At 29.0% G+C, this 18,620-nt stretch overlaps 2 protein-coding genes across 2 annotated transcripts; both read right to left on the bottom strand.

The window, feature by feature from the left end:
• Positions 1-692: 692 nt before the first annotated feature.
• LOC125869597 (uncharacterized) lies at positions 693-2,162 on the bottom strand. The gene has a single exon (XM_049550069.1). It carries the CDS (start codon positions 2,160-2,162, stop codon positions 693-695), a length of 1,470 nt encoding a protein of 489 aa, XP_049406026.1.
• A 4,206-nt stretch (positions 2,163-6,368) lies between these two features.
• LOC125871831 (exocyst complex component EXO70H1-like) lies at positions 6,369-8,566 on the bottom strand. The gene has a single exon (XM_049552513.1). It carries the CDS (start codon positions 8,449-8,451, stop codon positions 6,520-6,522), a length of 1,932 nt encoding a protein of 643 aa, XP_049408470.1. The 5' UTR covers positions 8,452-8,566; the 3' UTR covers positions 6,369-6,519.
• Positions 8,567-18,620: the final 10,054 nt, after the last annotated feature.

Here is an 18,620-nt window from a genome sequence, read left to right as displayed (position 1 = left end):
AATTTGAATAAGTGTAATTTTTGGTTTATGACTTTTATATATATATCACTACCAATTCCCTTCCTTTTTCATTTTGGATAATACACTATTTAACATACACAAATTTGAATAAGTGTAATTTTTGGTTTATGACTTTTTTTTTTTGGTTAAATAACTAATTTCCTTTTAATACAAAATTTTCACTTGCTATAGTCACAGTGACATGTACAAAATATGACTTTGTACCGTTTTTAGTTATTTAGTAAATGAGCTACAATCCCAATATATATAATTGTACAATATTAAGTTAGCGTTTGACCATAGATTTCCAAATATTTTGGCAAATATTATTTGGGTGAAATTTCACCATGTGTTTGACCATAGTATTTGAGAAACATATTTCATTTTTTTAAGAAATATGATTTATACCCATAAGTTTTTTAAAACTATCAAAACTAACCATAAATTTGTATTACATAGCAAAATAGAAATGTCACGTAGCAAGATTCATGACTTCCGCAACAAATCAACAAGAGCATCATTACAGTAAATATTCGCATTGTTAAAAAAGACTAGTACAAATCATGAATATAATTTCAATAATTAACCACTTGAAACGAGCATAACTCTTTAACTTCTAATGTGCTTATAGATTGGTTAAAGTAATTAATTTAAAAAAAAGATGAATTAATAATTTAAATTAACTACATGCATCACCAATCTAATAGAAAAAAAATTCGATCTATCTCAGTTCGGGTCATCATTGCCAAATCTTCTCTATCGACTTCCACATGCTCATTTTCCGAAATAAACTTGAAAGCTTTTACTTCTTTTAATTGACTCGAATTCTTTAAACGGTCCATAAAGCATGTAATTGTTTCAACCGCAGAGAGTAGGTTAAGTCTCTTGGGATGACAACTCCATAGCAAAGCATCCACAAAATTAGGGCACGTCCTTACATCATTATATCTCATATCTATATCTAAAACAAGAACTTGAGTAACCCTAGGGTGCAATCCCAAATCTTTCATGTTAATGTCATTGCATTTGCCAATATGAAGGGAAACTTGAGACCAAGAGGTCAAGTTTGATAGAAACTTTCTTAACTTACAAAACCATTCCTCATCACTTGAATCATTGTAACAACTAAGATATGTTTGTGAGTTCTTCAATTGATTAGACACATTTGTAATTTTAAGCTCAGGAATTTCATATCCCACATAATCAAATGATACCAAATTCGAAGCATCAATCTCCCTTATGTCCTTACAACCATCAATCCTCAAAACCTTTAGGGATTGACTCTTACAAATGTTAAATCTTTCATGCAACTCTCCATAAACGAAATCTAATATCAAGATCTCAAGGTTTTGGGATGTAGAAATAAGGTGATCGAGAAATCCTTGAGATATGGACATAAGTGATAGTTTTAAAGATTTTAGATTCTGACATTCAATAATATCAAGTGCAATAATACTCTTAGAAATTGACAAGTGTTCTAGGGTTGGTGTTTGAATTTCAACACTCGAGATTTGGCAAGTTGATGAAATATAAATTACCGACTTGATGTTTTGAAGATTCCTCAACTCAATCTTTGTCAATAAAGAACACTTCTCAATCATCAAATCAACAATCAAGGGACAACAATTAACTAGAGTTTGAAGCACGTTGTGGTCTAAACGAACATTACTCAAAGAAAGCTTTCTCAAAGAACGACAATTCATCCATTGATGATCACTAGATAACGAAAGACTCATTATATCACAACCCGTTAGAACCAATTCTCTTAAAGATTTTGATGCCAAGAATGCGGAAATAGGGAAAGGGTATGAAGGAACATCAACCTTACATACCACATCTTTTACACCACTCTGCAAAGCAATGTCAAGCCAGTTATCAATTCGAGGAAAAGCAAGAGCATGATGATAATGAGAAGACGTAATATCAAGTTCAAACTTGTCTATAGGATATTTTTCTTCCTTATATCTCTCCATAATTTTGTCCACTATTTTTCTATTATTATTGCCTTTGCCATACTCAACTTTGAACTTCAAACTAGGTTGAGTCAACCATGCTTGTAGCCATGTTTTAGATAAAAGGCTTGAATTGGCTGCATCTTCATAACTTAGGTAGGAAAATATTTTGTGAATGAGAGATTCAGAAAAATTGTCACCTATTGTCATGATGAAAAATTGCTATTACGCAAATATTCTCTAGAAGGATAAATTTATAGAATACGGATTTTTGTAATCACATTCCCATTAGGAGATAACTAGACGAAACCTTTTCTTACTCGATATCTGTTATTTGTATTAATTTATTTGTATTAATTTGGATTCGACCGAAAAGTTTCTTTATTTTTTTATTTGATACATGAACAAATATTAAGCACTTTATTTGTTTGAAAAGTTGATTCATTGGTCCCACAAATTTTTTATAAAAAAAAACATAATTATAAAAAAGGCAATATTAAAAACGTATTTTTTTTTTCCTAATTAGTTGGGTGGCTTAGCTAGAGAAGAATAAAAGAAAAGAAATTAAAAGTAAAAAAAGATCTTAATAATAGGCTATTGTGAGAAATAAACGCAGGAGTAGCAATCTCACGCGTGACACGTAGGATTAATGAGGAGTTTGAATTATTTTAAAAGGCTTATTATTCACACGTGCTTTTAATAATATTGAGTTAAATTATTCATATATTTGCAGTTATTATATTTATATTATAATATAATAGTGTTTTCTTATAAGTTATAATAATGTCTTAATTCAATGTATTTAAGTTTAAGATATTGAAATGATCTAGCAATTACCCCAACTTGTAATATATTTAAAATACTTTGTGTGCTTTGACTTTTTGGTATTTATTTCAAGTCTATGTGAGATATACATGCATACAAGTTGTTTATTAGATTATTAAAGAATGTGGTGGAATGAAAATAGTTGTTTCTTTATTAATTAAAAGTTTTGATTTTAAATTTTGGTTATAATTTTTTTTGATAGATAGTGTTTTTTTATAATAGAATTTTTATAACGTAAATCTAAATTAATCGGACTTCAATACAAATATGCTATTTATCAAAATAATAGTAAAATTGATTTTGACACATGATAAAATTAAAACAAATGAATACTGTAGAAGTCAAAGTGTAAGCACAAAATTCATATGTTATTGCTTACCTCATTTTTTTTAGCACCTTGCTTAGTAGCCACCATTATATCTAGTAGTTATTTTCTCCCTTGTTTCCTTTTGCTAATGATGATGGTTCATGTGAAATTAGTTCATAAGACAATATATATCGTTGAGAAGTTTCACGTTGGAGGTAAAAAAATTTAATAATAAAAATAATTTTGTATTTAAGAGGATTCGAATGTGAAAATTTTGATCTTTAAAACTCTTATGTATTAAAGATAAAGAAATATTTATCACTCTATCACAACTCTTAATCCGACGTATAACTCTACCCCAATAAAGATATTTCTTTTCTTATAGTTAGTATTTGTTTTTTCTTCACGACTATTATAGTGTATATATATATATATATATATATATATATATATATATATATATTATAAACACTACATTCCTAGTTTTTTCCTGAAATTTTCTGAGTTGGTTCGTTTTATTACATAGTTATTTTATATTTTAATCTTTGTCCTTAAGGGTTTTTTGGGTTTTTTTGGGTTGATGTCATCATCGTGATTAGTTTGCTTCTAGCAACTCCTAATAATGCTTGCTTTGGTTTGTTCATCTATTGTCCCTCTCTCCGTTTAAAAAAAAAGTGATTTCATTTGATTTGATACGGAGTGTGAAAAAATTAAAGAAGACTTTTCAATTTTATGGTTCTAAATTAAAGTTATTTCAAATGTATCAAAATATTCTTTAATTTTGTGGTCTTAAACATATAAGTGGAAAGTTGAAATTAAAGTGTTGCCAAAAAAAAGAGATATTTCTTTTTTAAACATACTAAAAAAAAATAGATCTTTTTTTTTTATCGGGAGACCGGATAAGAGCTTACTCTTTATAATCCCCCGAAATTAATGGATAAATTATCTCAATCTAAAACGTTGAATTTTTATGTTATTTTAGTGCAACTTGACTTGTAATTAAGTAATTATGAAAAAAGAGCAAGTTGAGCATATCGTTGGTTTGAACATTCTAAATAAGAAGATCATAATATATATATAAATTTTCTTTGATTTTCTAACTTTTCAATGTAAAACTAAAACACTTGTTCACATGTACGTCAAATTTTCTTATTCATGATTTTACTTTTATAAATTTATTTCTAGGAACATTTTGAAATTCAAATATAACTCTAATACTTATTGAATACACAATTAAATATTTAGCAAAATTTTTAATGTATGTATAATCTTTTCATGAACATTATTAGGAATAGAAATATTTCTGAATTTAAAATTAACGATAGAAATGCCTTCCATCTCATATGAATTTATTAGGACCACAATTATTTTTAAAGCCTTACTTTCCGTTCGAAATTGACATTTAGTTTATATTACTCTAAAACAAGGCTACCTATTTGAAAACTACCCAAAAAATAAGTGATTCCTTATCATGGATATGTTGGAGATTTGGAGTACAACAATAATTTATCTTCAATCTTATATTTGTTTTTGTTTATATATATATATATATATATATGAAAAAGTCAATAGCAATTTATAATTATATGCAACCGATAAAAAAGAGAAAGTTACCATTGAAATTTAGAAAGTCTTATTAAGATTAATAATAAGTAATCTTTAATATGTCAATTGACAATGAATTTAGAATTTGAAAATTGAAGGTATGATGCCACGTCTTTAATTATATAAATACAATGCACTAGCTGTAAAAATAATAATAAGAAGGACCGGATCAATCATTTTTTGGTTAATTCCTTTAAATTTATTAGTATTATATATATATAATTTCTTTGATTTCCTAGAAGTGGATTATATGGACATAATTTTTCAATACTCTAATACTTATTGAATACACAATTAAATATTTAGCAAAATTCTTAATGTATATATAATCTTTTCATGAATATTAATAGGAATAAAAATATTTCTGAATTTAAAATTAACGATAAAAACATCTTCTATCTCGTATGAATTTACTAGGACCACAATTATTTTTAAAGCCTTACTTTCCGTTCGAAATTGACATCTAGTTTTTATTACTCTAAAACAAGGCCACCTATTTGGAAACTACCAAAAAAACAAAAGTGATTGTTTATCATGGATAAGGGTGTTGGAGCTTTGGAGTAAAACAATAATATATCTTCAATCTTATATTTGTTTGTGTTTTTATTTTAAAAATATATATATGAAAAAGTCAATAACAAATTATGATTTCCACGTAAGATGATATGTAATCGAGAAAAAAAGATGAAGTTACCATTGAAATCTAGAAAGTCTTAAGACTAATAATAAGTAATCTTTAATATGTCATTTAGTCATGAATTTTCTCTTATAAATAAGGCATGACAAAAATATATTTGCGAAAGTACAATATTCGCGTAGGAAAATTCCACATTAGTAAAACGTTTCCTAACAAAGGCAATTTCGTATCAAGGGGGCACGAACCCGAGACCTCTTGATTAAGATTGAAATAGTGCTTATCACTTCACCACAACCTTTTTTTGATAATAATTGTGATTTTGAATGTCAAAACCTTTGCTTTTGCGGGCATAAAATTAAAGATATGTGTCACTTACTAAGTGTATGTCACATATTCTCTTCTTCCAAACAGCCTCCATCAAAACTCAAAGTTTTTCTTACTATATAGGCGGCTAAACGATTTCTCATTCATTATTTGTGACTCTAACCCCCATATTAGTAGCCGAAGTAAAGGTCAGCATGAGATCAAAGTCACTTGTCGTCCGTTTGCTCTCTGTTGAACAAATTAAAGGCCATCGATATTCTCTTCTAAAATTTTAAATTTTATGAGCCCTCGATTGTATCTCATAATCAAATCTCTCTGATAAATATCTTAATGATGATTCGATTTTCACATATTATGTACTTCTTTCTTCATTCGCACACTATGAAACCCAATGCGTAAACTGGAAAAAATTATACTTAATTCTTCAAAAAAATCTTACAATACTCATTAAATTTAAATTCTAAATTTGAGAATATTATATAAATTCCATTATTAAAGGTTCATAGTATAAATTTCAAAGTTAGTCTTAAATTTATTATATTTTAAATGAGTTTATATATACAATTTTTGTAATTTTTTACCCATAAATTAATATTCCACGTCAAATATATCAAATTTAAATAAACCCAATATGGTATTGGATCCACCCTCTCTGGTTTAAGGGTGGTTATTAACCTATCAAAATTTACCAAGAAGCAAAAACTTTTTTTTTTAATGAAATATTCTTATATATCATCTGTTTTAAGCACACCAAAAATCCTTTCGTTCAAATGTATACACTTCTTAATATGAATCATATATATCATACTTATAAATTACACATGAGATAACAAAAGAAGAATAAACAATTACTCTATTTTTTTTTTTCTTCACTGCAATTGTGATGATATTGTACGTGATGGGGATGATTCAACTGACGATGAACTTCCCGATTCGATCGGTCCGAAAAATAAATCGGACAAATAATGTGCTAAATCTTCCGGAGAATATTTGATCACATGACTCGAATGTCTCTCTTTTGCTATTGTATCTCTATGTATATTGTAAAACTCTCTATACACAGGAAGTATTTTCCTTGCAATCGATACTTTCAAATCATCTCGGAGTTTACTATTTGGTACGACATAGAGAGATTGCTTCCGATGAGCTTGCTCAAATGATGAATTGAATCTCTTGAATATCTCTTTCACTTGTTGGGGAGAGATTGAGGCGTTTGGTTCTCGCGGGAGAGATTGGATGACGTGGCTCCATCCTAGCTGTTCATAATTGGAGGCAAACTTTTTGATTTTTCCCTCTTGTTTTGATATCCAATTTTCACCTAGCAAGTACTTGAGATTCGATGAACGGACTTTTACGATGATGTACCGGAGATTGTTGGCTAAGAAGAGGTACGCGAGGGAAGCGTCTTTGTAGTGCTTTGCTTTGCCGTCGAGTTTGCAGAGAAGAATGAGAATCAGCCAAGCAAATCGGAGTGAGATTACCGGTGCTGGAGACTCATCGGAATCAGCCATACCGAAATATGATTCAGGCAATGAACTTTTAGCCGGAGGAGGAGAGTCGCCGAGGATGTCAGAGAGTACGTAGCTGTAATCGGCAAGTAGAATGATGTAATTCATTGCGTCAATGGTGAGAGGATGGATTCCACCGCCGGCAACCGTCGTTTTTGACGATTCCTTTTGAAGAGCAGTTTCAAATTCTGCCAAAGCCATCCTTATAGACTCGCCAAGCTTAACGAGAGACGTCATCGCTTGAGATCGGATAGCAGATTCTGAATCGAAGGAAAATGTAGTTTCAATCTCCGTCCAGTGCTCGACGATTGAAGTGTACATATCGAGCATACGGAACACTTTTTCCGGCGACTTCTTACTGTTTTTCGCCACAATTTCCGGGAAGCTAAACAGAATCATAGCTCCATCTTTTGAAATTTCAGTAAAACACGATTCTCTAATTGCATCACTGGAAGCAAAAACGTGATCGCAGAGAATCCTCTCACCGTCGAACAATGTTTTCATAGCTACATCCACCGCATTAAGCCAATTCTTAATCTTCAAATCCATAACTTCCCAATCCATTTTATGAACTTGTGAAGAGCTCAATTTCTCAACACCGAGTCTATAAATCCCTTCATCGATGATCGATTTACGTATAACTTTGTAAATCTGCAAGCACTCTTTCGTATATCCAGAAGAAATCATACACTCTGCAATCAATCTCAAATCCGCCATTACAACATTAGAAATATCCTCAACTTCAGAAATAGATTCACCAGCAATTGCAACACGATTATCAATATCATCATCCTCAATGTTGAACTCAGAGGTACTCGATTGAGTACTTATCGAAGTACGTGAAGACACAGTGGATATAGATTCAGGATCCAAAAGTGCTCTGTTAATTGATAGAATCTGATAAAACTCCTTCTGCAGTCGTTTCATCGCGATTTGCATCAATGATTGAGCACGAACAAGCTTATCGGATCTGGAATTCTCACTAGCATGAAAATGCATCGCCTTATGTAAATTATTCACATATTTGATGAAATCCTTAGCTTCTTTTCGATTCTCATAGAACAGAGAAGTCACCTTAGCGAAGGTAGTAGTATCAGGATCCCATTTCGTGATCATCTGCTCAGCCATCTCGATTGTCCGATCAATCACTGCTTCAGAAAAACTCGGCCTGGATGGCGAAAAGGCGAAACGGGAAGGAGAAGAGAATGGTGAAGTAGATGGAGAATTCATATCAGTTGCTGAACTGTGTTTTGGAGAAAACCAATTCAGAGTTTTCATTCCTTTTCTTGGCATGATTTTGTCTTATGTTTTGAGAAATAATTGATAAATTTTGTTATGCGTTAGCGAAATAATCAAAAAAAATTGGATATATAGTTTTTGGATGAATAAATGAAGAGTAAAGTAATATGATTGATGTTTTTTTGATGGGTGTTAAATGGGGTATTTATAGAGCTCGCAAAATTGTATTGGACTTTTAGGAGTCAATAATAGATGCAAAATTGAGTATTCAAAAGGTGTTTACTACTATTATTCACACGTTCCTTCAATAACAAGAAGTTTTGAATTATTCCAATTTTACACTATGGGTTTTATGTTACTTAAGAAACCAAAAGTGTGTAACAATGTTCGATTTGACACCTGGACCATGGTATATAAATCTACCTTAATGATTTTTTTTTATTATTACTTCCTCTGTCTCGATATATATAATACTTTTTGACTTGACATAAAGTTTCAGAAAGAAATAATCTCTTGAAAATTGTGGTCTAAAATACTTATTTCATTAGGGTAAAATGAAAAATAATAAGTATATATTAGGTCCAAATTATTGCCAATTATAAAAAAGATGATTTTTTTTTATTGATTAAAAAGAAAAGTGTGTCACCAGACAAAAAACAATATAGTATATTTGACTTTCTAAAGAGTGTGATATCTTTATTATTATTAGAGGCAAGTATTGAAAACACACATGAACTTAGCATGAATAATTAGTTTCTTCCCCGACGTATTGACAGCCTTAAAAATACTCGTCTACTTAACTAACTGAACTTAAAACACCCCCGATTTGCCACATGACATAGCAAGTTGTCTCAAATTGTATTATAGGAGCGTAAAACTCTTAATAAAAAACTGAGAGAAATGTTGAAAACACCCCTAAACTTGGCGAGAATTTAGGAATGTATTTCACTAATGTGGCAAGATTAGGGGTATATTTAAATGTAGTTGGTCAAATAAATTAGTGTTTTTTTTAAGCTGTCAATATTTCAAAAATAAAACTAATAATTCGTACCAAATTTAAGAATATTTTCAATATTTAGCTTCTCCCTTATACTTATTATGTTTAATATTCTTCCATAAATAGGACCTAACACAAAATGTATGTGTCATGGAAAGTGAAAGCACAACTAAACTTCATATGAAATTGCTTACCTCATTACTTAATTAGCGCACCCTTCTAGTTATTTCCTTAAATTTTCTCAGTTGTTTCCTTTTGTTACATAATTATTATATTTAATTGGTCATTAAGGGTGTTTAATTAGGTTAGTGATGGGAGTGGTGATCTCATCATTAATATATATTCTCAATTATTGACTTTTTAATTAGCATATTTTATATAGACACAATAGTTATACCTTATTGCTCCATAGTTCAAACATATCATTTTCATGAATTCATCAGACCAAATGAAATACTTCACAATTAAACTAACTACTATTTCCTTCGTTTCAAAATAGTTGTCGATCACATTTCAAAAATTAATTTGACTAACTTTAAAGTTAAAAATTTAATAAGATTTATTCAATAGTTTAAAATTAAAATTTAAATCATTTTAAAAATTATACAAAAAGCATAATACGTTGCAATATTTTCCAGATAAAAAGAAACACATCTTAAAATATTAATCAATAATAGTGACAAGTAAAAATGAACAGAGAAAGTACTAATATACTAATATTTTCTTCTGAGTCATATTAGGTTGGAGTCGTAATCATTTAACTAAGCATTACTTGTACGTCATTCTACTAAAATCGTTTTAATTCCTCCCTAATTATTCTATATATGTACATACCTTTTTTCTACTTTTTAATTTCGTAAGAGGTCATCAATCATGCTCCCGTTATATACTTCTAGAATTAGTAATTTCAATTCTCAGCTACATTGCTCTGACTCTCTAAAATGTTGTAGCATCTTTATTGAATTCTCAAGACATGCACACTCCTTTTGATATTTTCCCCGCCTAATTAGTGGAACATTGTTTGCTGTAATAGAAGGTCGATCCCAACCCATCTACAAAATGGGGCTAGTGTTCAATCTTGGTTAGTTCCACCTCTTTGCAGGGTGATGACACCAATAGTTATGGAGCACATATGACCATTTCTGTCACTATTGAATTCCAACTTTGAAGAATCTAAATATTACAAATTTTAATCATATTTGCAAAAAATTGAATAATTAATTTATACTTTAGATAACAGGAAAAATATATCCCTGAACAATTCAAAATTACTCAGTTTTATCTTATGTTACGTTTTTTTGCTAAAAAAATACACTTCTTTCAACCGATTGTTCCAAAAAAAAAAAACTTGGTTCTACTTTAATTCTTCTTCGTTAGTTTATTGCTTTATAAGGCCTTTTCTTTCTTTTAATTTGTCTTTGAAACCGTGTTCTTCTGGATCGAATTTTTTATTATTTTATTATATGTTCTAAAGTTGTTAAAAGCATAAGAAAAAAAAGATGTGTTATATAATCACCAGAAATTAATGGATAAATTATCTTAATCTAAAACGCTGAATTTTAAGTTACTTTAATTCTACTTGTAATTAACTAATCAAAAAAGAGCAAGTTGATCTCATATATGTTTGAATATTCTGAATAATAAGCAGATCATAATATATCTCACAAATAAGGATAATTAATGTGAACATGCATTCTGCATTTGAGGAATAATCACACTTTTATGCATTTGTAGACTTAGAAAAAAATTTGGTTCGAGTGTTATATATTAAAAATACGTACAATAATAAATTCAGTGTAATTCTATCGATGAAATTGAACTAGGAGGACACAATGTATGCGAACAATAAAAAATGATAGACCTTCGATTGAATGAACAAAAAACATGTACATTTCATAAACAATTAATGAAAAATGAAAGAATAATACAATTATAGTCCATCTTAAATTATTTCCTATTTTTTTAAAATAATAATTAAAAAAAATAACTATAAAACATCTATACATATATTTTGAGCACCCAAATATGGACCATGGATTTGAAAAACTTGCAAATGAGTAAATGAGTATTTGTAGACAAGTCTATTTTTTTATTCCCAAAAAGTGTATTATATGGACATATTCTTTCAGCGTAAAACTATAGCACTTGTTCACATTGAAATCTTTATTCTTTTAGGTCAAAGGCTTATCAAGAATTTCACATTTATGAATTTTAATAATAATTTTAAATTAAAATATAACGCAAATTTATATATAAATGCGTTATTGACTTCAGATGAAATCGTAGATTTGAATGATGCACACAAGATTTTATGCAACTAATTAATCACCAGTCTTTTGTCATAATATTGGCTCATAACTCATTAGTATATATAGTTAATTAGTAAGTATGAATTTAGGACCAAAATTACTTTTAAAGCTTTACTTTCTGTTCCTAATTGACATTTAGTTTATATTACTTTCAAATCGTATCTGTCTAACGCGTGCGTATATATATACGTATAAATATTCATTAATAAAGAGTGTTAAACTTTCTATCAATATTACTGTGTTTAGTGACATTTATAAAGAGTGCAAAAATGTAATTGTTACCAATAATTGTCTCTAAAGAAACATATTTGGCAATAATTAAGCTATTATCATTAATTAATTACCGCTAAAAAATATTTTTGATATAGTATTCATATTATTTTCTTTAAAAAATATATTTAACATATGAGAAAAATATACAACAGAACAACATTTTATTACTTATTAATTAGAATATTGATTTGGTCACATGGTCAAAACTTAAATAACTTACTTTGAAGTCAAAGATATTTATAGAATGGTTTAATTGGTGAATTAATAATATAGGTTGATATTTAATATAATGTTTTCAAACTAAATAAACATTTGACTAACATTTTTAATTGTATTATTCTTTTTCTCATTTTTTTTTGTGGTTCCTGAATTTCTATATTTTAATTAGAAACTGAATTAATGTAGGCCTTATTTCACTAAGAATTGGTCAAGTTGATCTTCAATAAGGATAATGCGAGCCAAATAAACCGAAACAAATAAATATTTATATATTCACAAATCACAAACATATTTAAATCAAGATGCATATTCTTAATTTTATTATAAATTCAACTATACTGTTTTTCTGATAAACAATTTATAATTTTCAGGATTCTTTTCCTTTATTGCTGATTTTACAGGTAATCCTTTTAATTTTTTTTTTTTTTTATCGAGTGAGTTATATCACTTTGATAGGAATAAAAACAAAGAAAAAAGTTGATACAACAGACAAGGCTAATTATTTGAAAATGACATTTAAAAAAATTGTTCATGGATAAGGGTGTTGGAGTTTTATGGAGTACAACAATATTTCTTCAGTCTTTTATTTTATTATTTAAAAAAATATATATATGAAAAAGTCAATAGCAATTTGTTTTTTTAGACGTACGTCGATATTTAAGAGAGAGAAAAAATTTTAATTTAGAAGTTTCAAATAATGATAGAGAATACGCAAAGGTAGAATATTATAGAAACTTCGCTAACTTTATCATCAATTTTAATTCAACATAAAAACCTAGAATAGCAAAAATATATTTATGCATGTTTTTTAAGTGTGCGATATATATTTTTGCAAAAGTAGAACATTATGAAAATTTTACTTTATCATTAATTTTAATTTTGCTACGCTCAATAAAAACCTAAAATAGCCTAAATGGGTTTGTGTCCTCTTACAAAGTCATTTGACTGCAATCACACTTGGAAAAAATATATAGAAAAATCGATCAGTCGAAAATTCAGATAGTAATAAATTAATTAAGTTACTAAAATTTTCGTGGTATGCAAATACATTGCTTTATATATCATATGCATCTTCTGTTGACTACCTAATTTCATTACTATGATATTATTAATTATTATTATTATTATTATTCAATTAAATAGGACCCAAATACTGTCTCATGTAAAGTGTAAGAACAAAATTCATATGAAATGGCTTACCTCATGTCTCTTTTACTGTCTTGCTTATCAGCCACCATTCTATTTATTTTCTGATATTTTTCTTAGTTGTTTCCTGTTGTTTAATTACATAATTTAATTAATTAGATTGTATTTTAAAAAATATTAATTTAGGGTGTTTGTATGAAGAAAAAAATATTTGATCAAAAATATATAAAAACATTTTGTACCATTTAGGTAGATATTATGAGAGCTATATAGGGTGAAAGATTGAAAGGTAGAAAGTTTTCTAAAATATTTTGACCAACGAAATATGAAAAAATAGGAAAATGTTCTACGAGAATACATATCCCTTGGTATTTTCCTATTTCATATCATTGAGAACTTTATAATTAAAACATTACGATAAACATATTTTTAAGTAGTTGAAACTATTTATTCTTGAGAAAATCTCGTTGCTAACCAACCTATTCCTTCATTCTATTTTTATTTATTTTTTGGTTATTTAATTTGTTCCCTTCTTCTTTGTTCATTAGGACTATTATTTACCCCTTCATTGCAATTTATTTGTTCTTGACATATAAAGTACACAAACCCCAATAATTTGGATATTAATTATATCTAGTAATGGTAAATGGACGGATTGGATAAAATTTGGGCGGGTTAAAAATGGGTTATAATTCAACCAGCTCATTTTAATATGGATAAAATATGGATTGAATAAAATACTAGTTATACCCATTTGAAGAGTATCAATTCTTCAATAGTTCTCTCATCTCCGAAAAAATGAGCTGAAATAATTTCATAACTCTGTTTCCACTCTATAGTTAATGCATTTGCTCTGCTCTCCATGCTTTAGTTGATTAAAATGGACCCCAAAGTAAAGAAAATCACTTGGCAAAGTACAAGTATAATGTAAAAAACAAAAAAAAAATGTAACAAAAGAGACAAGTATTATCAGAAAGCAACTTACATAAACTATTATACAATTACACCAATTTCCTTTCTTTTCAACACACTAGCAGAAATATACAAAAACACTTCATACCCATATATGGCATGTAGTTTATCCATAAAATATTCATATTTTAATAGGTTAAATATGGATATAAGCCCAAATATTACCTATATTTAAAAATTACTCTCTCAATCCATATTTAATGGGCGGGTTGGGCGGGTCAGTGAAAAATGACCTAAATTGCCAACACTAATTACATCATATTTTGAAAGTTTTCCAAATTACATTAATCTCAATTTTTTTCCGGATACATTGCTCCTTTGTCCGATATATAGAAACGATACATACCTTATGTATTAGATATATAAGTTATGTATCAGATACATAACTATAAATCAGATTCCAACTGATTTAGGTTTGAAATAATTGGGGTTATGTATCAACAATAACATGTGTACCAGATATATTGTACATAAACAAAGTTATAATGTATCAAGGTGAAGTGATCCATCCGGATATTAAGAAAGAGAAGGAAAAAGAGGATTTTTGTAATTAATTCAAATCATGTAATTACGTCATTTTTCCTATAATTTAATGTTGTGATCTTAAACATGTTATGTGAAAAGCTAAAATTAAAGAGCTCTAAAAAAAAGGAAAACAATGTTCTTTTTAAATAAAAATAGGGCAAAACAAATTGAAACGGAGGAGTAATATTATATTCCCTCCTTTAATTTCTTTTGATCTTGTCTTTGAAACCGTGTTGATCTGATCATTCCAGAAAAGTTGGTTGATTTATAAGTAGCATAAGAAAAGGGATGTGTCATCTCCACAAATTAATGGATAAGTTATACCCTAGTCTTAAACTATGAAGATTTATTTAATTAGCGGTAAAATCAGATTTTTTATTTAGAAATTTAAAGTATGAACAAATAAATATACGACGAAGTTAAATGAATTTAATATCTACGATATATATTAAATTTTTTTTAATTATATATAAATAATACAATTTTTTATTATTAAAAATGTGACTGAATATCCTTCTCGATCCTACTTTGCTCCGCCTCTATTTATGTTATTTTAATGCTACTTGTAACTTTTGATAAAAGAGAAGAAAGTTGATAATAATATATATTTGAACATTCTTAAAAAGCAGATCAATTCATTATATTGTAATATGTATTTCTCTAAAATCTTTGATAAGGATATATGATGTGAACATACAAGATGCAATTTGAGGGAAATCATATATAACTTCATGCATTTATAGACTTAGAAAAAATATGGTTGATCAAGTGCTACTTTGTTAAAACACTAGGTCCTATATCTCATTGGACTTCTTCCTTTTTATTGAAAATGAAATGGATGTCCTAATTAAAAAAAAATATTAATACGGTGATCAAAATTTTTCCTTCTTTATAGCTTTATTTTAATTACTGTCAATTGATTGGTGCACTAATAAAATTGTGATGAATTATGCATGTGATAATTAAATTTTATACACCATTGAGTCATTCAAATGACATATATCAATAGGTAAATTTATTTAGATTTTGAATTTTAAATATAAAATATATTATTTATTATAATGGGCAGAAATGACTTGATAGTACAAAAAGATTACAAGTAACAGTGTAAAATTTAATTTTTAACCCAAAATTAGTATTAAGGCCAATTGAAGATCAATAGGCAAAATGAGGAGAATTTTAAACTATTTTTAGTTTGTTTGGGATTTTTTTTTTTAACCTTTTCTTGTTAAAAGAATTGTTGGATCATATATTATAGGGAAAAGGGTAAAAAAATACCCCTCAACTTTGGTTTATTGTTTGACTATGCCCTCGCCGTTAAAATGAAGTTATTTTTACCCCTCCCGTTACTAATTTCACCAAATTTACCCCTCAATTGGATGGAAAACCCAAATCAATTAAAATTATCCAATTTCAATTAAATAACCCATTTTTTTCTCTTTTTAATCCTAACCCGACCTATTTATACCAAATTAAAACCCCAAATCAAGCTCCGGCAATCCCCATTCATTTTCTCTGTTTTCCGGCGAAACACCACCAAAAGAACCTCCAAACGACCACCTGAAACCACCACTCAAAACCCCCAAAAACCAAAAACAACATCAAGCAGAAAACATTAACAACAAACCCATTTTCCTCTACTTTCCAGTGATGACAACAAGATCTTTCTTCTCAATTTCCGGCCAGTTCCAAGCTGGAACAACATTAAGCAAACCACCCACCGTCGGAATCATTCAAACAACCCTGAAAACGACCTGAAACAGCTCTCAAACACCACCCTCTCCAAGCCAAATTCCAGTGGTAAAACCACACTTCAGCCCACCAGAACCCAGACCTCCATCACCCAAGCTAAAACAACCAGCAAATGACCACCAGACCACTAGTTCTCCGACCTCCAAACAACCAACCAACAAAACTCCGACCAAAACCCCATCGAAAAACAACTGAAGCACCGCTAACAGATCAAACCAACAACACAATCAGGCGAGAATCAAGGCTGAGGTAGAGCATACTCAGTCACTCCCCTCCCCTACTACTGATTACACTCTTTTCCCCTTTTTCCCCCACAAACTAATTCACATCAAAAGCTTCCACTATGCTTCTTTTTCTCCCCCTCATAGTACAAGTACAACTATTGTTTACTTAACTCTGACAATCTGCTAATTTTTTTAAAAAAAATCTATTTATATATATTGGAACGAAAAGAGTACATACAGAGTGAAAGATAGACACCTTTTTTTTTAATAACTCAATGGTCATTCAACTTGTAGGAATTAATTAGCTAATGCGATGTATCATTTGTAAACATTCATAGAGAAAAAAAAAATGGAATTTTCTAGCATGTTTTACTTAAATTTTCTGCTTGATGTCGTTTCTGGTTTTTGGGGGTTTTGAGTGGTGGTTTCAGGTGGTCGTTTGGAGGTTCTTTTGGTGGTGTTTCGCCGGAAAACGGAGAAAATGAATGGGGATTGCCGGAGCGTGATTTGAGGTTTTAATTTGGTATAAATGGATCGGGTTCGGATTAAAAAGAGAAAAAATTGGGTTATTTAATTGAATTGGATAATTTTAATTGATTTGGATTTTCCATCCAATTGAGGGGTAAATTTGGTGAAATTAGTAATGGGAGGGGTAAAAATAACTTCATTTGAACGACGAGGGCATAGTCAAACAATAAACCAAAGTTAAGGGGTATTTTTGACCCTTTTCCCTATGTTATATCACTCGATCTGAAATTAGTTTGGGTGCTGATATATGAGTCATCTATTAGCATTTAACTATTTTCAGGTCCATTATACTTTTTTCACCTTTCCTTAGGAACTTCGATCATTTTTCTCCCTTAATGACGTAAATCCATAACTGTAGAGTTTGAGGTGAATAGTGCTTACTATTCGAGCAACTTTTCTTCTTATCAGTCCATTAAAAAATCAATTCTTTTTTTTTTAAATAAATAAATAAATAAATAAATAAATATATATATATGAGCATCCAAAAATAGACTAGGTACTTAAATGACTTCCAAATTAAATGACTAAAGGAGTAGATAGACTAGACATAGTTTGATCAATATAATGTAAAACCACAACACTTGTTAGTTGTTCACATGACCTTTTTTTTGGTTTAGACTTTTAAAGAAAGCCATTAGATTTTTGTTTGAGACATAAAATCACACATCTTGACTAAAATCTGAGATAAGGTATGAAAACAGTTTAATTATTTTTATTTCAATCGAGTTTGAGTTTTTCTTTTCGTGCAATCATGACTTTCCTAGATAGAGTGTATTAGTAATACTTGCATTATTAGCAATGCATGTATTAGTTATGCTTGCATTAGTTATACATGGATTTTTTTATGCGTTGTTTGGTTTGATGTATTAAAAAGTAGCATGCATTGCATAAAAAAATTAATTACAAAGATACCCTTCACTATTATGATAGAAAAGATGTAAAAAAAAAGGTTTTGAGAGGCAATTGAGTCTTTAATTAAGTTAATGCATGCATTAAAACCATTGCATTGCTAATACCTAGAAATCCATGGTATTAGCAATACACAGCTTAATACACAATAAAGTGTATACATAGGTTGGAAAAGAGTACCAAACAAGGTACTAGTAATATACAAGGCTACTGCATGCATTATTTTTCCTAATACACTCTACCAAACGACCCCTAAAAGCAAAACAATAATTATTCTAGTTCTACAAGCTATGAAGTTTTTTGTTTATTTTTCTGTTCTAGTAAATAACAAATATCACAAAATCTAGTTGTATGAGTTGAGAAGCTATA

The sequence above is a fragment of the Solanum stenotomum genome, chromosome 7 (genome assembly GCF_019186545.1).
Source record: "Solanum stenotomum isolate F172 chromosome 7, ASM1918654v1, whole genome shotgun sequence".
Taxonomy (NCBI): domain Eukaryota; kingdom Viridiplantae; phylum Streptophyta; class Magnoliopsida; order Solanales; family Solanaceae; genus Solanum; species Solanum stenotomum.
This window is presented reverse-complemented; position numbering and strand designations above follow the sequence as displayed.